Source organism: Onychostruthus taczanowskii, unplaced genomic scaffold (assembly GCF_017590055.1).
Source record: "Onychostruthus taczanowskii isolate IOZ18803 unplaced genomic scaffold, ASM1759005v1 scaffold67, whole genome shotgun sequence".
In the NCBI taxonomy this organism is placed as follows: Eukaryota; Metazoa; Chordata; class Aves; order Passeriformes; family Passeridae; genus Onychostruthus; species Onychostruthus taczanowskii.
The window spans coordinates 3,270,144-3,292,435 of record NW_024504455.1 but is presented as its reverse complement, the minus strand read 5'-3'; the positions used below and the strand labels follow the sequence as shown (position 1 = coordinate 3,292,435).

At 40.0% G+C, this 22,292-nt stretch overlaps 1 protein-coding gene across 2 annotated transcripts in view; it reads left to right on the top strand.

Annotated features, from left to right (window-relative positions):
* GABRR3 (gamma-aminobutyric acid type A receptor subunit rho3) overlaps window positions 1-22,292 on the top strand; it is a 28,988-nt gene that overhangs the window by 4,171 nt on the left and 2,525 nt on the right. Inside the window, exons 2-8 of one of the 2 annotated variants that reach the window (XM_041420932.1) lie at window positions 4,503-4,615; window positions 12,638-12,705; window positions 14,002-14,225; window positions 16,363-16,445; window positions 17,042-17,182; window positions 19,757-19,909; window positions 22,022-22,218. In XM_041420932.1, the coding sequence (XP_041276866.1) occupies window positions 4,503-4,615; window positions 12,638-12,705; window positions 14,002-14,225; window positions 16,363-16,445; window positions 17,042-17,182; window positions 19,757-19,909; window positions 22,022-22,218 (979 nt within the window). Of the gene's footprint in view, window positions 1-4,502; window positions 4,616-10,471; window positions 10,550-12,637; window positions 12,706-14,001; window positions 14,226-16,362; window positions 16,446-17,041; window positions 17,183-19,756; window positions 19,910-22,021; window positions 22,219-22,292 lie in introns of those variants that run through there. The other variant, XM_041420930.1, reaches the window with a different exon arrangement.

Genomic DNA, 22,292 nt, shown 5'->3' with positions numbered 1-22,292 from the left:
ACAAATTAGCATAGCTAACAAGAGTGCCCCAATGGGAGGTCTGGAGGAATGGTGTGATATTCCCCAATCTGAGGAATTCCCCCCTGGATGGGCCAAATATAGATTACAGGATATGTTCTGGAGGAGGCCTTGGTCTCTCAAGATAGCTTAGGGCATTCCAGCGTCCTTCTACAAGGCCTTTAGCATGTTTGGTCTCCTGGCCTAACAAAATACTGGGGCTGTGCTAAATTGTCAGACTTGAGGAATTACAACAGTCATGCTAAGAATATTGAGGCTGTATAAAAGGTATATAAAAGAAAAGGCAAAAAATCGTCTTGGCATCATTTTTTTCATTTTGGAGACTAACAAGGCTCTGCTTTGTCTAGTCTCTACTCTATATTACCCACAGTACCAGATTACAAAACCAGTCGACCCACAGGCTATTACACAGATGATAACTATAATTACAGCTTTTATAAATGTTTCTTTTATCCAGGCCCACTTTGGTAACCATGAGGTGAGGGTGTGGAAGATATGGTCAAATTTCAAGGTGTCATTTGTGGAAGCTACTTCATGTAAAATTTGAGTCCCCTTCCAAATTTCACCCAGATCCTTCTTAACTTTCCCACTTTGGTCTACATAAGAACAAATAAGAAAAGGACAGCTATCCTGTTGTGCATAACTGTATGGGACAGACTGTCAACTTCCTCCTGTAAGGCTGAAATTGCATCTGCAGTATGCTGCTCATATGTTCAATGACAGCTGAGGTGTTTACAATTGTTCTCTCCAGTTCAGCCATTCCATAAGAGGGAAGGAGAGCTCTGACTGTATTATGGAAAAGTGTGGGACACTCAGTGAGGGGATTAAGAGATCTTTTCTTCCTCCCATTTGGTTTTTCAAGATGATCAAATATTGTTATATTGGGGACCACAGCCCCAAGGGCACAAGCCTGATCTTTATTCACAGGCAGGATTTCCCAGGCCTTATCATATCCAATATAACCCTGTCACAAATGGTAGAGTAGTCAGTTTCATCTTTGCCACAACTTTTGGGCTGATTATTTCTGTGAAATTGGTTTTATGACAATATGAATGAAGAATGGTCTTTCCTGTGGCATTTACAACAGCACAGGGAACTTCCCATGTTCTATCAGGCAGCTCAGGGGTATTAGGGGGCAGAAGGGTACTATGAATTGGTTCCCACCTTTCAGTGGGAACATTTCCATTCAAATGCCAATCAATGGCCAGTGACCACCCCCATCTAGAGGTGATAACTGGGTACAGATCCAGCAATTGTTCTTATTAAGAACTTTGGACATATTTTGGACTGCAGTCGTGTGCAAATCGTGGGGCGAACCCTGAATCATGGTTACCAGTTGGGCAGATAACAGACATGTAAAAAACAGTTTAAACCACATCCTCCTGATTTGTACCAGTCTCTGTCTTCTTAATGGTTTGGAGAGCAGAAGCTTCCTTCACTCTGAAGTAGTGGATCCACAGTCCTTTGCCATCAACCTTGACCACAGTCAGGGTGGTCAGTAAAATTTGGAATAGTCCCTTTCACTTGGCTTGCAAGGGGTCACTGTCCCACCACCAGATACAGACCCAGTCTCTGGGCTGGAATGGATGAGCAGGTGTGTCCAATCTTATTGGCTTGGATAACACAACAAATCTCTGGAGCTTCTGCAAGATGGAACTCAGCACCATTAAGTACTTCTGCAAATCAGTTTTACCTTTCCTATGAATTTCCCCCAGGACACATGGAACATGATATGACCTGCCATATAATCTCATGGGGACTTGTGTTGTCTCTCTGCCTTGGCTGTAGGCAAGGCTTGAACCCCTGTCATGGATGTCTCTTCACAAATCTTAAAATCTGGGTTTTGAGGGTTCCATTCATACGTTCAGCTTTGCTACTCACCTGGGGCCTGTATGGTGTGTGCAGGTCCCATGGAAGTCCCAGAATCCTGCTAACTTCCCCAACTTCCACAACAAAATGTGGTCTTTTATCTGATGACATTCCCAAAGGAACCCCAAACTTTGGAGTGACATGACTGAGCAAAGCTTTCACTACTTCCCTTGCAGTGTTGGTGCTACAGGGGTAAGCTTCAGGCCATCCACTGAAGTATCCACTAGTACCAGTGTATATTTGCATCTCTCCTTGCATGGCATCTCAGCAAAATTCATTTGCCAGTAATTTCCTGGGAGATCTCCTGTCTTTGTTACCCCTAGCACAACTCTTTTCCTCGTGTCAGGGTTTGAACAACAGGTTTTACACTTGCTTGGTATAGATTGTACAATATCAATCATTCTTCTCCCTATTACTACTTTCTTCAGCTGTTTTAAAAGATTTTCTGTTCCCCAGTGGGTACTCTCATGCTCCTGCTGGGCTATTTCTCAAAGGAGCAGGGGTGGAACTACAACCTGTCCTGCCAGGGTTACAGCCCACCCACTTTCTTTGATCTCAGCCTTAAGAAACTTAATTAATTTGTGATCCCTCTGATTGTATTTTGGGGTGAACTCTGGCAAATCTATTTCTTTCTGTGGTACCACTGCAAGAATGCCCTTTTCTGCAGCCCCTCTTGCTGCTTTATCAGCAAAGTGATTTCCCAGTTTGGGGGCTTTTATCCCTTTTTGATGATCTCTGCAGTGCATAGTAGCTACTTCCATAGGCTTCCAAATACTTTGCAGGAGTGAAAGAATCTGTGCTTAAGCTCATTACCTTGAGCAGTTAGCAGGCCATAAAATAGCTTTGTGGTTTAAAAACCCATAAGATCTCTTCCCAGTGGCTTATTAAGTAGAAAATTCCTGCCCTGCTGGCTTATGTTTTGCCTCTCTTGTCCAGGGAAAGTCTTCCTCAGTCACAGACTTGCTTCTAGTGAGAAGTTGTAATAGATGAATCAGTTCCAGCCTGCCTTGTCTAGTGAAATCCTCGGAGCATCAGAGGCATTTTCCTTGGCACATCAGATGACAAATAACCACATGCTTCCCAACTGCATTAGCTGTGCCATGGCATTCTGAACATAATTCATCATTTTCTCCTCTCCTGGATTCCAGGCAGCAGAATTTCCTCATGTAGAACATTGCAGCTGTTCAGTTCTGCTGCCCATTCTACCCTGATGCAGGCTTGACCTGTGGTGATTTTAATTCTCTGAAGCGTGGGCTTGCATTTCACCATGCACATGATTTTCATACTCAGAAAACTAAAGTCTGTATTTGAAATGCCTCATGGACCTTCTGATGGCTCTGGTAATTTGATTCAGACAGCACTGCCAGAGACATTCAAGAATACTAAGGTAAATGAATTTGTTCAAGCCCAACAATTCTGAGTAGCCCAGCAGCCACCTCACATTCCTGTAATGTAAAAGTAATTTATTTGGCTTCTTTATTAAGAAAAAAGTGAGAGGGAGGACAAAAATAGGTAAATAGAGGCATGCACCTTATTCTAAGGTATTCTATACCTTGCTTTAAGCAGTGTTTGACTACAGGGCCAATCTTCAGAACACATTTCTATCGTTCAGTCAAAAGTAATAATTAGAGCTGCTTGCAGCAAAGTCCCAGAGAATCACAGAAGGCATGAAAGAAATTGTGTCTAGGGAGAGTCCCTTGCCTGTGGCAAAGCAGCTGTATTCAAGTCATTCCTGCAAATAAATGTCTGACCTATTCTAAAATAGCCTGAGTGAAAGGAATGTCAAAACCTGCCCAAGCAATACATTCCCGTGTTTCACTGTGCTCACCATGAGAACACTTCAGTGACAAAGGTGTTCCTAATGTGTACAGTAGAACATAAAATCATGAGATCTTCTCATTCCAGCCCCCCTGCCATGGCAGAGACACTTTGCACTAGACCAGGTTTCCCAAAACCCCATCCAACCTAGCCTTGCACACTTCCAGGGATGGGCATCCATGTCCAGCTTCTCTGGGCAACCTGTGCCAGGGCCTCACCACCCTCACAGGAATTTCTTCCTGATATCCAGTCTAAACACTACTCTCTTTCCACTTAAAGCCAGTCCCCCTGCAAGTCCCCAGATCCAGGATCATCCTTTCTCAGTCCTTCTAAAAAAATTATTGACTCATTTGAGCTGCTAGGAAAAAACCCCACATTTATAATAAAAGGAATAATTGTCTCTGTAGTATGGATAATGTATGAAGTGGTTAAACCATGGATATGTGGTGTTAGTTCCAAGTTTGATTTGCAAGTGTTTGTGTGAATAACAACTTTAAACAACTCTGTTCTCCTGTATAATGATAGCTACAATCTCTGAGGAGAACAGCAGAGGATCTAGTAATTCTTCCTGGGACTTCTTATAAATAATTGGCGTTCTTCATGGACCTGGGCACCCTCACCTCATTTCCCAACCCTTCCCAATATTTATTTCTCCAGCTTTATCAGCACAGTTGTTACCCTTAACATTCCAGATTCAGCTATCCAGTATTCCCAGGTCCCTATTTCATTTGACTAGCACTGTGAATGTCAGGGCTGAATAAATAAGTTAAGTTTTGGTTTTTTTTTTTCAAACATAGCAAACGAGAAATTAAAATGAGGAAACTCGACAGCACAAAGGTCCGACCACTCAAATCTGAGCAGCTTCTTCACATAGAGGACCATGACTTTGCTCTGAGACCTGGATTTGGAGGTAAGCAGCACATGCCTGCACTGTGCTGGGCAAGAGTCTATCCTCTCTCTGGAAGTTTACTTCAACTTTGTAATGGAATGACAGATTTAAGGCAGCACACCTGAGTTGTTGTACTTCAGGAAATAAAGAAATACAGAAATAGTCAAAAACAAGGGGCTTCTCTGTGTTTAGTGTATCAATAGGAGAAACTGTTCAAATTGTCTGCTTCCCAGAACTAAGTAAAAAATAGTATTAGAATAAGGTTATTTGAGAGCAGTGATTAAGGTATCCCTGTAAACTGCACGGTCTAATAGCAATTAGCAAATTACTTAGTCATCAGATTTGTTTTGAGAGATTGAAATGATCCATCAGTTCCTAAATCTGTTTGCTGTGTACAAAATTAAAAAACAAACAAACAAACAAACAAAAAACTACCTACAGGCCTTCAGGTTATTTATGATATTGTTTCTGTCTTGTTGGGCACTATGATGATTATTTGTTCATTTCACTAAATTGCATCTGGATCAAGGGAGTATTCAATGGGATGTTCACAGTTTGGATTCAATTTTGACTCTCCTTCATGGAAGGGAAAATGAGAAAGCTGCCCCACTAATAATCCTTGTCTGAGCCTTTGTGTCACCAGTTCCCTTTTCATGATTCATGAAAAGTAGACTGAACTGCTCTGGATTATGAGGCCAAAATAAAATATATGAGGACCAATAATCAGTTGTGTAGACAAACACAGATTTGGGAGGCGAGCTGAGGTCTGGGGAGCTGCTCTTGTTGACACCAGCTGCTGGGATCTGAGGCCTGCTGATCATGCCAAGAGGGAGAATTGGTAAGGAAAGCATTTTGGATGTACCAGGAGAATGGGTAAGGGTTTCTTGTTACCATAGAAATAATGTCGTGTCAGACAGCAAAAACCTTGTCTGGTTTTGAACAATAGTTGAGATACAGACTGTTTCTTGGCAACAGAAATTCAGAATACCTCCTCTTGCCTAATATCTGTTTATATGGATATCTTCTCGTTACCTTGCAAGGAATTTAAATTTCTGAGAGTGTCACCTCAGAAAGAAGGTAGCATATCCATGAAAGCAGACAGTGGTTTGGGGTGTCCTTTATCACTGGACCATCCCAAAACCCAGTATTGATGATGTACATAAAAGCAGGTTTGAGACCATACCCTCTGATCTGGCAGTTGTAATTTCCCATGGGCAGTGAGGATTTTTAACACCCACGATTTTTCTCCTTGTCCTTTTTTGTAGATTACACGTCCCGGAGCCCATTCAGTTCCTCTTGAAGCCAGCTGTAGTTTTCCCACTGACTTCACTGCACAGGCCTCTCACTCACTCATCACATTGCCCTGGCTGTGATTTCAGTTGCACTCCTCTCTTTCAGAAATAGCTTTCAGCTGGAGAGTGCCTCAGCTCTGCTTCTCCTCTGTCACCCACATGCCACAGTGGCATGGGAAGCACCTTTTTCTTCACACACTTCCAAATTTTCAGAACTCTCTTAATATGTGGAATGTGAATCTCTCTTAAATAGATCCACTGGCATTTTTACAGCACAGAGTGAAAAAAGTCCCAGTGAAATGAGTGTCAATCCCAAATTTATACTCCAGAGTTCCTGTTTTACCATTGATTTCAGTGGTGTTGCAGTAGTAAGGAGTGGTTTGGCTTTCATAAGGCAGTAGCAGAGATTTAACACACAGTTGTGACCTCATCAGTGGACAAATTTCTCTACAGCAACATGAATCTGAATAACATCCTCGGGATTATTTTATGACAGCAGACATGGGGTGTGGCTTTCTCTGAAGAACAGTGATGATTGAGTGTGCAGCAGGAGGAAATTTACCCAGAGGAGAGGGAGAAATTAGAGATATCATTGCTGCAGTTATTGCCACAGCAGATACAACATAACTGAGACTTACAGCACTGTGGCTTCGTGCAGTTACCACAGGTGAAATGTTGGGTTTGTTTTCATCAGATTTAATGAAGCAGCTCTGTACTGTGACTCATGAAGGGCTTGCATCTGTCATGTGCCACATCACATGATTTATTCAGCTCAGCAAAATGCATCAGTTTGCAACAACAAAAAACCAGATCAGGAAAGCTGGATGAAAAACAAGTATTTATTTATTCTTTTCCTGTAGATCAGGGATGGGTTTTTTCCCTCTCCTATACCCCATTGTGATTTTCTGGGTATGTCAGGCAGTTGGAATGACAGGTTTTGTTAATCTGGCATCACTGAGCCAGATTGTCCTGAGAAGGACAATCACCCTTTCCAGCAGTTCAGGAGAAAAGGTGGCAGGGAAATTCATGCTGCTGCAGATTCCTCAGTTCAGGGAACTCTTAAGTCTAAGTCTGCCTTGCTTGATTTCATGTAGCCCCACACATGCAATGTACATGAGCAGACCACAGGACCCAGAATTTTTAGTACCTACAGTTAAGCTATACAAAGGAGAAACAGAGGGAGCATATGCTGAATTTGATTGGTAAACTCAGCAAACATGCACAGGGAAAAACATGGGGGAAATAAATGTAGAACTGTTGGGCACTGGTGCTACTGGCTGCAGTGTTGCTGGAAATAATTGTGGAGGTGAGAGATCCATTTTTTGACCAAATGAACACAACTCTGCTGCCATTTCTATGAGTGCATTTTGGCATTCTTCTGTAGATTGCATTGCCACTGCAGCTGCACAATCAGAATTTGACTCTCTGACTGTCAATTTTAAAATTTAGTCCTGACATTGTCCATTCATTAGCAGATTAGAGATCAAAGCCATAGAAAATGGAGCATTGAGAAGAAGCAAACCCAGCAACTGCTGGCAAGCTGATCCTACTCTTTAAAAATGTTACTTTGCAATTCATTTTACAGTGAGGATAAGTGAGGCAAACCAACAATTCAGTACACCCAAACTTTAAAAATCTAAACTTGACATTGTTGCATTGTATTTATTCCCTAAGCCAGGCTCTTGAGTGTTGATGGAAGTTGGTGATGGTTTTTTCCTTTCCTAAATTTGTTGTTGTGGTTGTTGTTTGATTGTTGCCTTCTGTGTAATGTCATGGTCCTGTATGGTTTGGAAGTGAGAAGGCAGCTTAAACTGGGAGTGGAGAAAAAGTCAGAAATGAAATTATGCTGCCAGCACTTCTTGGAATGCTTATCCCCAAGTTTTAAACTCAGCAAGAAAGGGTGAGCACAGACAATGAATGAAGCTTCTCAGCATATCCTGACTTGAAACAGCCCAGATCTGAGGGCCACAATGCAGGCTGCCATAGCAGCCAAAACTCCATGTTGAGAGAGGTCTTAGAGCAAATCCTTAGAAATGCTTTAACTCTATTTTTACCCCTATTATACATCTATTTATCTATATATATTTTACTTTCTGAATTATCTTATTTCAAAGTACTGGTCAAAGTAACACATGCATGTGTGTGTATATGTATATATATATATATATATATATATATATATATATATATATATATATTGTTTTTTCTTTTACATTGTGTCTTAAGGACCTGTAGTTTCCTATGCTACAAGTGTATTAATTAAAGTTTTAAAATTGATGATCTCTTCTTTTTCAACCAATATAGAGGATAATAACATAAGCAACTATTAGAAATGATAAAAACAATTTAGCAGCATTTAGCTGGTCAAGAGGTAGCAGTCTTTCCTGAAAATTTGCATCTCAATCTGCAATTAAACATAATCTTCATTCTGAATTTTCAGAGGATTGGAAATCCTATTATATCACTCCCTCTTCAAAATATATTAATAGCATTTACATTCATATGAAGGTAAAACTGGGGAAAGGAAAGAAAATATGGCCCAGTGTATGTTCAAAAAGTGCTGCAATTCTAACAGCTCTTTGCCACCAAGCTCTTTTCTTTTTTGCACCACAGCTGTCCCTGAAAGATGAGAAATGCCTTCTCCCTGTGGTGAAGACTCACATGGGTGCAAGTGGAATGGCTTTTTATCACCTCTTACTGGAAGGAATAGCGGGGGGTCCAGGACAGCAGGGGAGGGGAAATAATTTGATTATTTTCAAGACCTCTAATCATCTTCCTCTGGATTTTTTTCTTTCACATTGCTAAATCTTCCATTCCAAGAGCTGGTTACTGCTCGTACCAGACCACCTTAGTTTCTTACATAAATAAGAAAGAAACACAGTAGTAACAAGAAGAAAATACTGTTGACAGTAATTCTCCTGCTCCTGTCGTTGCCAGAAGAACTTTTAAAAATCCACAAAGCTTCACCTCCCTTGAGCCTGTTTACATTTCAGTCCAGTTTTCTTCATCTTTTTTAGAACAAAGTCCACAATTCTTCCCTGGTCTCTATCTCCTACTGGCAGTTTTCTCTAGACTTTCCTTTTTTCTCCAGCATATACTCTTACAAAGCCAACTGGGTACAGTTGTTTCTAAATACAATATTTATCCCATAGATCTCCAGGTGCAATCTGTTGCGTGCCCAAAGGTCTGGCTATTATAACAATATTACAGCATTCACTAAACCAGTCATTATTACTGTGGAAACTGATCCTAAAAATGCTAAAAGGATAGCCTTTTAACATAATATCCCTTCTAGAAAGGGTATTACAGAACTTGCCTGATGTACTACCTGTTAATAAAATTCCATGCTCATCAAGGAATTCTTTTGCTATGCTTAAACCTTTAAAATAAAAGACTGGAAATGGCTTGCATGAAGTTAAACCTGTCTGAAAACAATGCTCTTTTTTTCTGCTGAGGAGTAATTATCCTGAAAATCTGTGGAGCCTCCATTGTGAAAATCACTAATCCCTCTAAAATAATGATTTGTAGTGACCCTCCAGAAGCAACTGAAGCTGCTCAATTTAATAACAAAATCCTCTCTGCCATCCCTAGTTTTGTTAAACTGGGAAATAAAAGCCACAGCTTTGCTCTGGTTGCTTTTTTTTTTAAAGTGAATTTGATGCTGTTGTCTGATGGTCAGCCAGAGATTGAAATTCTCAGTCTAGCAGGGAGAAAGCTGTGGTGCAGACACAGAGGCAGATGAATTGCTTTCCTGTTTTGGCTGGTTTAGGAACCTTTTCAAATCTTACTGTAATTGTGTTGGGGTTTTTTTTTTGGTTTGTTTTTTTTTTTTTTTCCTAAAAACATCCTCTTGTTACAAAACAAACCGAAGGGATGAAGAAATTACAGTTCCATGCAGCCTGTTCCCAATAGCTAATTATCCCTGTTTCTAATGGAGTTGATTTTTAATCACACACAGAAATGTTCCCAAAAACCATGAAGGATTAGACCAGACTGAGGCCAGTAGCTATCTTGTTGGGTGCTCCAGATTAGAATATTGAACAGCACAGTGATCAGGGCTGCATATATGTGCAGTGTTTACTGTCTTTATTATCTGCTTACATTTGTTGCCAAAGTAGAGTCAGAATAGGAAGGAAATATTTGCAGCTGCTCTGGGCTGTTAGTAATGGATCAGGGCTGGGGTAGGGGATGTGCTTTTATAATTCTCTGTGCTGAATGCTAGCCTGGGCAGTGTTTTCTCACTGGTCTTTGTCTTTCTTCAGACAGAGAAGAGGAATCTCTTCTCAAGCAGTCTGTTTCATGCTTCTTGCATTTCTACCTAATCAGGAACTAATTTAATTGTAACAGTTCCCTTTTTTTTTTCAATTCACTTTAGAATTGTTCACTGTATTTCTCAATAGGTTTTGATTTCTTTTATGCTATTCATTGTCACTACCAACATGTTTATATAGTAGTTCCCAGTGCAGTACAGGCTGTCCTTTCCAAGAATCAGGTGTCTCTGTGTGTATTTATGGACAAGTGGCACTTTGGTTTGTGTGCATGCAACCAACATAATCATAATCTGCCACTGATTTCTAGTTCTGTGATCAGTTCCTTTGTATCTGCCCAGAGGAGCTGAATTGTTGATGGAAATTTTGCCCACGCTGGAATAATGTTTGTTTGGGTAAGAAATTGTCTGTAATTTTGAAATTCCAAAAAATACTAGAACTGTTATCATCACACTTGGAGCAGCAGTCACTAAGAAAAGCCTTTTCTTCACATGACACATGGCTTAGAAAGTCAGATGTGTGATTTTGGGAGATTATTTGTGTGTAGCTCCTTGTTTGCCTGAAAAATGTTGATGGGAGACATTTAACTTTATTTGCTTTAGATTTGTCCATGACTCGGGAACTGGTAAAACCTTTCTTGACATTGAGAGCTGCTCCCCCTCTCCTCCTGTTCCACCCACATAATTCAATATAAATTGTTGTTTACATTTAAATGATGTGTGAATGCCTTTTGTGAACGATGCTCACGTCAAGTATAAACTCCACAATGACTTCTACTTTAGCTAAACCTCTTTTTAGTTTATAAGATTTCAGTGGAATACAGAAAAGATGACTCAGATTACAACCAGGCACTTTTGTATACCAGTGTTTGGTACAAGCTGGTTTTAGTGTAAATAAACTGTTTGTGTGTTGTGATCAAGACAAAGCAAGAAGTGGGCAAAAGTAGTTTAGGAGAAGTTAAAAAACTTTTATTGTTTTGCATGGAGTCTGGCTGAATATATTCATTGATACTCTTGTGCATCAGCCTCTGGAGCAGCTCTCTTTTCCTGTCCCTATTCTCCAGAAGAATAATTCTCCAGCATTTTTCCAAGGGCTGCCTGGTGTTTTACTAACAAACTTTGCTCTCTGGAGTCCTGAATCTTATTTCGGGCTTTGGCCAAGAGGCTGAGGGAGGCATTCCTCTCAGAGAGTGACATGATTTCTGAGCCAAAGAGCCCAGCTCTTGTCAGTGCCTAAATATTTTCTGGTGTGCCCTGCTAGCTTTGAGCACATCTCACCTTTATTTCCCATGCACAATGCATCTTCATCTGTTCTGTGCAGGGACAGACTCCCCATTAAAAAAAAAGACAAATAAAATCAAGAGATTACAGAGCCAGATTTAAAAATACCTCTAAAATAGTTCAAGATCTTTACTGGTAAGAACTGGAGGCAGCTGTGTAATCCTCGAAGGCTGCTATTTTAAGGATAATTCCAAAAAGGGACACAATATTGTGGCTGGTTGTCACAAGAGTGATGTTCCTGGACTATTTTGGCTTGACAAGGCTAAAAGGAAAAGACAAGAAAAAGACAAGTTAGAAAAGCTGTTGCTGTTCAGACTTCCTTGTATTCATGTTTTTAACTGGTTATTTGAAATGTGTACTTTAAAAACATTTTAGCTGGCTGTTTTTGACAAAAGTGATTGGAATCCTGTGTACAGTAATTACTACTGATCTTCATGCTAAAAGCAGAATATTCTTGGTGTGCTGGTGTGTATATGCATATATGCATGCTCCTCTCTTCCTGCCCTGTCAGGAAGTGATTAATCAATTAGTGGAATGATATAATCCACATAGAACTAGATCCTTCATTCTTGATATTTCACACTGAAAAGAGTGGAAATAATTTCGTATTTGGCTGTAATTTTTAATTGATTTGGAGTAACTTCATCCTAAAAATGCACTCAGTAAATACACAACCCAGTGACAGAACATGATTAGCACGTGTACAGCTTTTCCCTTGTGAGGTAGTGAGCCAGCAATGCTTTTTCATGAACAGCTATACCAAACCTTAAACAGTTCAGTAACTAAAGATAATGAGAGTCATAATAAGTATGTTGTTTGTGAATAAGCACTGGAAGTGGTAAGAAATCTTTGCAATCTTTGATGTATTGAGTGTATTTACTCAGCTTTTCCCCGTGGTGGTTCTGAACTGCACTCCCAGGGGTTCATTAGCTGTGGCATCACAAGGACACTGCCACTGCTGGCCAAACTGCCCTGCCAAAAACAACTGGTTTTTCTGCAAAAAGAGCACTGAAGATCTTGTGCTTATTTTCACAACTGCTAACTTCAGGTTTTACTTTGTTGCCTTTTATCATTCTGTGTTTTAAATTAGAGAGACTGCAGTAAACTCTGGGATAGAGTACTCTCTGTATCCTGCTAGTGTTGCAGTCTTCCCTTCAAAAAAAGGGATTTTTGCTCCTCGTGCCTCTTTCTGTTCCCATGCAGGGTCACCAATACCTGTGGGCATTGATGTGCAGGTGGAGAGCATTGACAGCATATCTGAAGTTGACATGGTGAGCAGAACTGGAAAAAAGGGTTTCAGTAAAAATACAGGGGGGTCAGAAACATCCAGATGGATGATACAGAATAATGTAGTTAAAGAAAGCAAACCCTAAAGAGCACATCCTTGGCTTGAAGCATGCATTTAAATAGTAAGTGTTGAATTTCACCCTGGGCCAGAGGAACAGCTCAGAGTGAGCAGTGCTCTGGTTTGAAAACTCCATTGCGTGATGAGGCTTCATGAGCTTTGCTTCTTTTGCCTATGCAAATCTGAATATTCCATAATTGTGGCATGGGTGGAGCTGTGATAATACCAAATGGAAAGAGAAACATCAGTTCCAGAAAGTTCTTCTTCTCCTGAGAAGAAGACATTGCAATTAGGGCCTGTGGTACTGGAATGCAGGTTGTTCATTCTTCAGCCCAAATTGTCACTAATATTGTCAGTATGAACTCCTGCACTCCTTTACAAACCTACCCAAATAATAAAATTGTATTACAGGGCCATAAAATCATGTCACAGAGGAAGAACTAACTCTCTTCACAGTATTCTTACCAGAAGCAATTGTTCTACTGAGATAAATGGTGTCTGCCTAATAATACAAAATTTATATAGGTGAACACAGAGCAGTCAGGCTTTGCAGCACCCTCTCCATCTCTTCCCACATGTATATTTGCAGTCATGATGTTTAAATAGGATAAAATATTTGTAATAATGTTTTATATTAAAATAATAGTATAGTTATTGTAATTATTGTAAAATCTAACTGCTTGTTGTTATGATATTCATTGAATTGTTTCTTTGTGATGTATTTAATTAATAAATGTAGTAATTTAGCCCCTGTACAATATTTGTATAAAATGAACAGATTTGTGGATTTTACAAATTGACTTAGTGCTCATGAAGAACTCCAGTTAATCCCTTTGTAAAGGAACCTTAAAGGAGCCACAGTCCATTCTTGGAGAAGGTTGTGAAGATTTCCAGAGGAAACATTTTTCCATTTACCCTTATCTAGTTTTAAAGCTTCTTTATCACTGCACAGCTGGCCCAGTCCAGAAGACCACTGAAATATGTAGAAGTTTTATTTAAGGATAAATTAAGTCTTAGCCTCAGACACCAGGGACAAGACAAAATCTCATCAATATTCAAATTCAAACTCATTGAGTGGTGCTTGGTTCCTCTCATTAAGAATCTTTCAGATAATGTCCAGAGAAAAGATTGATCCTTTGCATGAATTGATTAATTTGTAGTGTTTTCTATTGCACATGACTAAAACCAAGTATTGTCTCCTTTTATTTTTAATGAAACAAAGGACTTCACAATGACTTTGTATCTCAGACACTACTGGAAGGATGAGAGGCTCTCATTCCGTAGCAACAAAAACAAAAGTATGACTTTTGATGGACGGCTGATAAAAAAGATCTGGGTGCCTGATGTGTTTTTTGTGCACTCCAAAAGATCTTTCATCCACGATACAACTGTGGAAAACATCATGCTCAGAGTGTACCCCGATGGCAACGTCCTCTTCAGTCTGAGGTGAGGAAATACCCTTCCCTAGGAACATCCATGGCTGCAGTTGTCATGTACTGGCTGTAATTGGAATGACTGGGAATACTTGCAGGTAAGGTTCTCATGCTGGGCTGGCATTAATCCCCTGGCAGCACATCATGGGAAACTGGTGTGCCAGTGGGAAAAGAAATTGAGGATTGAAAATGTATTTTTTCTATCATTCAGATGTTGTTTCCTGTCAAGGGAGTTTATCAAGTGTTAATTCCTTCCCAGTGGCTCTAGCAGTATTGCTATTGAGTACAGTAAAGCCCAAAATTATTAACAAAGAAAAAAACATAGTTTTGCTTGGTTTTTGTTTTGGTTTTGATTTTTTTTTCCCCCTGAGTCTTTTAAAACTGTCTCAGCTATTTTCACCCTGGCTTACCAGTTAACATGCAGTGGTACAAACCAGATAGGCACAGAGAGCAGATTTTTGATGCTGATACCACCTGTGTTGTGGGACTAAAAGGAACTGGAAAGTGAAACAGCAATTCCAGAACTGGAATAGCAAGGTCATTAATGTGCCTCCCTTTCCTGTATATGTTATTGCTTTGCTTTATGAAGGAGATTTGGATGATGTGGCAGAAATAGTTTTAATGGAGCAATTTCCCCCTAGGGTGAGGGACCTGAGGCCTGTGCATTGCAGAAATTCAGTTTGGTACTAATTAGCTCCGAGAACAGAAGTGATATTTCATCCAGTCTGGACAGTTTGAAGATTTATGGAAGTATTTGAGATTGTGGCTGTGTAATAGTTGTTGCAACAATTAATGAATTTATCTCCTCTGCATGAGGACATGCAGAAATCCTCACAACAACTGTACCACCAAATCCTCACAACAACTGTGCACCACTTTAAAGCAGTGTATGTTCAAGAGTCACACTGACAGTAAGGAACAATGAGGTGAAGTGTGCTTTTTATTGCTGTATTAATTTCCATAATTCTTGAGAAGGAGGGATCAGAGGAACTATACCCCTCCACTAAGGCTTGTATCTGATTCTCCAAGTGAGAGGCAGGAATTATTCCTTAGATGTGCCTTAAAACACTCTTTTTTGTATTGCCAGTTTTACATGAGTAAGTAAATTATATTCCAAATACTTACATGCAATAAATCTGCATATTTCACAATTTTTCTTCAGTGCCTGGCATCCAGGATTTCATTGAAGCAAAGTGAAACCAAAATCCAGACCTATTGCTAAAACAGACTTTCTTTTCCTCTTGTTCCCCATGTCCTTTAGCCAATAGCTGAAGGATGAAAACAACATCCATAGTTGGAAGTTCTATGCATGTCCCACTCTTAGGATCCCATTTCAAGCCAGTAAAGTTTTATATTTGTAAAAATTCAGCTGCAGTGTGGTTACTGAGCCAAGGTTTTCAAAGGACACTCTCACTGAAATTCCTGTAGGATTCCATTTCAGCAAAACTGAAAAGCTGAACTTAACCATCAAATGGCATGCAAGCTGTGACAGGAAAGGGAAATTTGGCAATATTTACCATTTTCTGGCAATATTTTAATTTTCTGCCCCTAGCAAGTTTAATTTTTTTTTCTTTATTAACTACAAAGTGGTATTTGTCCTCTAAACATTGGTGAAAAAGCAGGTGGAATGTGAAATAGGCTTTGCCTAGATTTCCTTAAGCTTTTTACAATATAATGCATTTCATTTAAGAGGAGAGTAAGCTTCCAGGAATTGCAGCTAATCTCTTTTTACAATTAAATATTCTAATCATTCCAGCTGGGAAAACAACACTTGGAATAATATTTGCTCTAATCTCTAATATTATCTACTTCAGTCTATGAGAAATCAAGTCAAGAAATGTGAACTCCCTTTGTTAATCTTTGTAATTGTAAACCTTCAAATTAAAAAGTGTGAAAGGCTAATGAAGGATCTGGCCAAATATAGGGTTTAAAAATCAAAGGCAAGTATTTAATAATAAAGACTATTTAGGATTTTTTAAAAAATATGATCTCTCACTGTATTTCACCATCTTGAAGCTATTTTAGAAGCATCTTAAAGGGCAGAAAACCTCAATCAATAGGATTCTAAACAGCAGATTGGTACTAAGATGTGTGGACAGCTAAGTGTGAAATTATTCATTTTAATTCTGTTTTTCTCTTCCTTTCTGCAGAATAACAGTTTCTGCTATGTGCTTCATGGATTTCAGTAGGTTTCCTCTGGACACACAGAACTGTTCTTTAGAACTGGAAAGCTGTAAGTTTAATTCCTAACTGTTCTTCACATGTGCATTCTTACCAGCACTCCATCTTGTGCATAATGCCTTTCATTTACTTTGGTGTGTCACCTGAACCCTTCAGCATGTACATATTGAACTGTAAGCAATTTGGGATCTTTCCAGAACTCAGTGAGCTTTGGGAAAGTGGAAAAACCATGATGCACCCTGCTTTATTCCCAACAGCTATTTATTCCAAGGCCCAAATCTAAAAATCTCTCCAAAAACATGAGGGTTTTTTCTCTGAGAAAAAAAAAAAAGTGCAGATTAAAAGTAAAATAAAATGTCAATATTTGACTTGTTGGAAAAATGAAAATGGATGCTTGTGTTACTGTGAAACATCTTCTTTTTCACCCCTGCCTCAGCTGTAAGCTGCTGGCAGGGCACAGGGCTGGGCTGCACTTGGAGCAAGATGGAACATGCTCTTTGCAAACTTCTTCCATGCCAACTGACAAATTGGTGTGAAAAAATGTCTCTTTGGGGTTTTCCCAGATTGCTTGAGTGGTCTCCTCTCCCTAAGAAAGGAAAGAGGAAGTGATTAACTTCAGTAACTTTATAACTTTCTGCTCTCTCACAGATGCATACAATGAAGATGATCTGATGTTGTACTGGAAACATGGCAACAAGTCCCTGAGCACAGATGAACACATCTCCCTCTCCCAGTTCTTCATTGAGGAATTCAGTGCTTCCAGTGGACTTGCTTTTTACAGCAGTACTGGTATAGTAAGCCCCTCTCCTCAGAAGGGAGAAGCACGGGATAAAATCATGCAGAATGTCTTTCACATTCAAATTCTTTGCTAATAAATGACAGTGGCTGCTGAGAGATCAGTTAAAATGAGGTCTCCTCAGTCTGGGGCCTTGGTTCTCTTTGCATTACCAATATGAAACTTTATTTTAGGAAAAAAGGCCATAATAATACTTGTATACAGGGCATTAGGAACCTGAAAAAAAAGCACAACCACCACAAACGTGCTGTTATGAGCTCTTGCAAAATCAAGGTGCTTCTCTGAAAGCCTCTGGAGTATTGAATGTACAGGAATTTTTATGTCCTGGCTATACAGAAAAGCTTGAAAATTGAAATCCTAAAGGGTCAGATACTAGAAAGCAAACAAGAGGAATTCCAGTGTGGTTTATTGGCTAAAATATCCTCACTTTTGGAGCTGTGTAACATCCCTAAAAGTCTGCTAGGTTGAGGATTTTCATATGAGACTATTACCTGTTCAGGTCTAATTCATGATTTGCTTAATTTTCCCTGTTTATACATAAAAAATTCCCTTTATGTCAGTGCAACATAGTTTAAATTCAGGTTAATCTGCCCCAGACAGGTTTTTATTTCTCCCTGTAGATCTTGCTCTACACTTTCTGGCAAACTGCACAAGGCTTTAGGAGTTCAGTGTTTGATTTCATGCAGGGTGATGATTTGTTTCCCTTGTATTTTACACAAAATTATAAATTTTGAAACACTTCTCTATGTAAGTAGTCTAACCACAGGTTTTTAACCAAAGAAAACAGCACTCTTGCTATTGTACTTTACAGTCTGAGTCAATTCATTTCAGTTTGGTTATTCATCTGTATTATATCAAAACAGATTAATGAAAGAGAAATTACTCCATTTAATATGATGAAGTGCACAAGTCTTTGGAAAAAAGCCTTTAAAGAAAGCAGCAGATATATTTATTTAATGTATTTTATTTACAGTTTATTTTCTTTTTGTTTTCAAAAGAGGGCCATTCAAATTTGTGGTGGCTGCTACTGAATGCAGAAATCCCAGTTTAAATTATGATGCAGCCTAGGCAGTGAGGAATTCACAGCTTGATGAGGTTCTTCACCCTTATCTCCTGCTCCTGTGTGAGCTAAGAACAGAGCTCCATCTTTCAAGGGCCACTGTCATGTGGATACCCTGCTTTGATAACTGTGCCTTGCTGAGAGCTGCATCAAATTTGTCCTTGTTGCAAGAAGGAGACTGGGATCTTTTCCACCAGACTGGGTTCCAGGAGTTCAGCTGGCTTCTTTCTGCCTTGCTATTCTCATCAAAAAACCACTCAAGGCAAGCAAATAGAGCCTTGTGCACAGCAGGGCACCCTCACAATGCCCCTGCACCCAGGGCTTTGCAGCACCTCACAGCACCCTTGACTTTGCAGATGTAACTTTACACTTAACATGCAGAGGTCCTGATGGCGAGCTTATTCAGCAGCATAAAGGGGAAAGGAAAGACTTTTTTTAAGTCCCAGGGACCACTGGGAAGTACCTGAATAATGCTTGTAGCATATCTGGTAATCAGAATGCTGTCCTTTGTGGGCTTACACTTGGCTTTGAGGTTTGGTTTTGTTCAGGAGGTTCCACTTTCTCTTGTTTTTTGCTTCTTGTTGGGAGCAAATTTACCCTCCAAGTAAATGCTAGTGGAGAACAAACAGCATCACTCTAATGAGAGTCATCATTCCCACAAAGCAGCTTTCTGCATTTCAGGTTCTGCATATCCTTTCCTTTGAATCTCAGTCAACAACACTTGTGGTGTTTAGGCTTTTGGAGTTCCCAGACCTCCAGAGGAGCAACAATTGAAATCCATTTTAGAGACAATAATCTTTAAAGCAAAAAACCTCCACAATTGAAAACACAGTAGAACATTTAATATTATTTGGGGTTCATTTTGATATGTTCTTCTCTATGGAGTCACTCGTTGTGATGGCAGGACTGCTCCAGCACAGGCTCAGGGGTGCCTCGGTCTGTCCTGGACAGGCAGATGCTGTGCAGCCACCCACTTCTGCCTTTTTTCCTCCCTGTAACCTGGTTTCCCTGCCGTGGCAGGAGGTTCAGCACGAATGCACAGGCAGAGCACGCCCCAAAATTCACTAGATGGCACCCTGTCCTCTAAAGTGAGTGCTGGGCCGGCAGGCAGGCAGCTCCCACCAAAAAGAAAACAGGAACGAAGGGCTGCTTCTTGTCAGGTAATTCAGGGAAGGCAGGGTGTTGGCATCACTGGACAATTCATTGTATCCTGTCTGTATTCTCCTGGCAGTTTCACTTCAAGTCTATTTGATTTTTTTCAATTTCCCAGCCTCAGTTATAACAGAGTGTTTTAGGCATGTTCCCATAAATGAGTGAGGATGGATAGTTTGTAAAGCACTGTGTAAAACAAAGGTGCTGGCAAGATTTCTGAGGCATTTACTGCTCCTGCTGTGGATACACTCCTCCTGCTGGAAGGAGGGACGAGCAAACACAGCTCACAAATAACACAGCTCTCTTCTCTTCTCCCCCAACCTGTTCCTCTCCCTTTTTTTTTTTTCCCCAATAGGTTGGTACAATCGACTTTTTATCAACTTTGCACTCCGCAGACATATTTTCTTTTTTGTGCTACAATCCTATTTCCCAGCCATGCTGATGGTGATGCTGTCTTGGGTTTCCTTTTGGATTGACAGAAGAGCTGTTCCTGCCAGGGTGTCATTAGGTAAATCTTTGCTGTATATTCTTTGGGAAGTATAGAATCGAGAGGGGAGGGTTTGGTTACCTTTGCTTATTTACACAGGACATAAGCAAAAATATCAGATAATTGCCTGAACAGCACTGTTATTACCTCCGTTGTCATTACCTGTAGTCAGTCTCTACATTTGGAAAGAGGATGTTTGTTCAGACTGGCTTTGCTATTTTTGGAAACAGCTCACACACCACAAAAGCAATAAGGGTTGATTCTGCAGATTTCCTGATAGAATTTTACTTAATTGCAAAACCTGGGTTTTCCTTCCCTCTTCCCAGCAAAGTAACAGGTAGGAACAGGCAGTCAGATCCCTCCCCAAATCCATGGATCATTAGGTGTAGCCCAATCTATGGAAAAGCTCTGCAACTCTTATTTTTCTCAAGAAACATTCACTATCTTCCTACCAATTTGGAAACAGTTGCCTGTGTGGCAAAGCCTTTCATTGTGGGACACCTTAGAAATGTTTGCTTTGGTGTCTTAGCTGTGCAAGGCACACAATCTTTTGTGGAAGCCAAAAAGAAACTTCTGAACACCTCAGCTCAGGAGAAGTGGACCTATTACAGTGGTTTTTATAGAAGTTTGGGGTTTTTTTTTCCTCACTGGTGAATCAGTGGATGCCACTCAAAGGCTGTCTTTGTTGTGAATATAATGCTGATGGCCTTGGAATGAGTACATTTTTTCAAAAATTAGGATCCCTGAAGATCTGATGGGAATTTGTTAAGATATGTAATGCAACCATAATGTACCTGAGTCCTGCAACTGTCAGGTTAAAATAAAGAATCTCTTTTCTTTCTGCTCATCCCAGAAGCCAGCTGTATGTTGCCATATTTCTTAGACAAGAGAAAAAGCCCTCATTTTTCTCTGTAACTATATCAATCTAGAAAAAATAGGACTGTAGCCACTCAGGTCCCTTTCTATTGGCACAGTCTAAAGCTATTAATATATGAGATATAAATCTCTTTGTTAATCTGTAAAAAAATTATGGTACCTCCTACCTACTTTTATTAATGCATCTATGAATTCCTTTTATTTAGATGAAATTTAACTTCATCTTTAAAAATAACTTTTTAATTCTCAGTAGGCAATTTTTAATGTTGTCAAGATGGTTTTGCTGATCATGTTTTTTATGTATGGATTTCTGCAGAAGGTTATGCATCAGGAGTTCCATGAATAAAGCACATTTCATTAGCATAATCATACATAATTTATAGGAAACATTAACAACAAAGTTTAATAAGACTAGCTCCTTGGCCTAGAGTATATGTACATTAAATAAATTCATTTCCTCTTATATGGTGTATTTCAAGCTCCATCCTTCAAACTAAAGAAGATGCAGAGAGGTAGGGGGGAAATTCTTGTATGTTCCAGTGGACTTGAATGGGTGTAGAACTGGAAAGGGCTGCAGCTGACAATGCTGTCTCACAGATGCCAGGGTGTTTTCACTTCCAGAGTTACACTGATTTCTTTAAAAGCAGAGCCTGAGTTGGATATTGTTTTTTTTTCCTGAGCTGGAGCAAACCAAAATGAGATGAATAGCTGATGTAAGAGCAGAGATTGAAAAGATGAGGGTGAAATTCTGGTCACACTGAGGAAAACAATAATTTTTTCTTAGTTTCAGTGGCTGTAGTATTTTTATCCTAGATTGTTTTTAGAGAGCTGTGGAGTTATGACAGGGACATAGAGGCTGATATTTGTTCTCAAGAAGTAAAATTTGAGAAAGGGTTGGGAGGGAAAATGATTCTTTAGTGATTTTCCTGGACAAGAAAATGCGCAGTGGCAGCCCTGGCTCTGGGAAGTGAGGAATGGCCACAGCTTTCACCTGTGTGTGGCCGTGCCCAAATCTGTCCCAGAAACGTGTTCCTTGTGCTGCTCAGTGACCATGCTGAGCAGAGAGATGATTTAGTGCTCTCAGTCTTGTGTGTGATGGGTCCTTCATGGTTCACTCCACTTCTCAGAGCCCGTGAGAGGGAGTTGAGGGGGTGTCAGTCACACTCCCTCACAAAGCCCTGCTGTCCAGGCAGTGCTGATGAGCTCAGCAGAGCCAGCTGGCCACAACTGTGACAACCTCTCTCTTCTCTCTGGCAGGTATAACTACAGTGCTGACAATGTCCACCATCATGACAGGAGTAAGTGCCTCAATGCCTCAAGTGTCTTACATAAAGGCTGTGGATGTGTATTTATGGATCAGCTTCCTTTTTGTCTTCCTGTCAGTCATCGAGTATGCAGCGGTGAACTATCTCACCACAATTGAAGAGAGGAAACAACTCAAAAAAAGGGGCAAGGTACAACCCTCTGTGTTTTGTTGCCTTCTGAAAGCATCATGCAAGCCACAGAGTAGTCCTGATACACCCCTGTG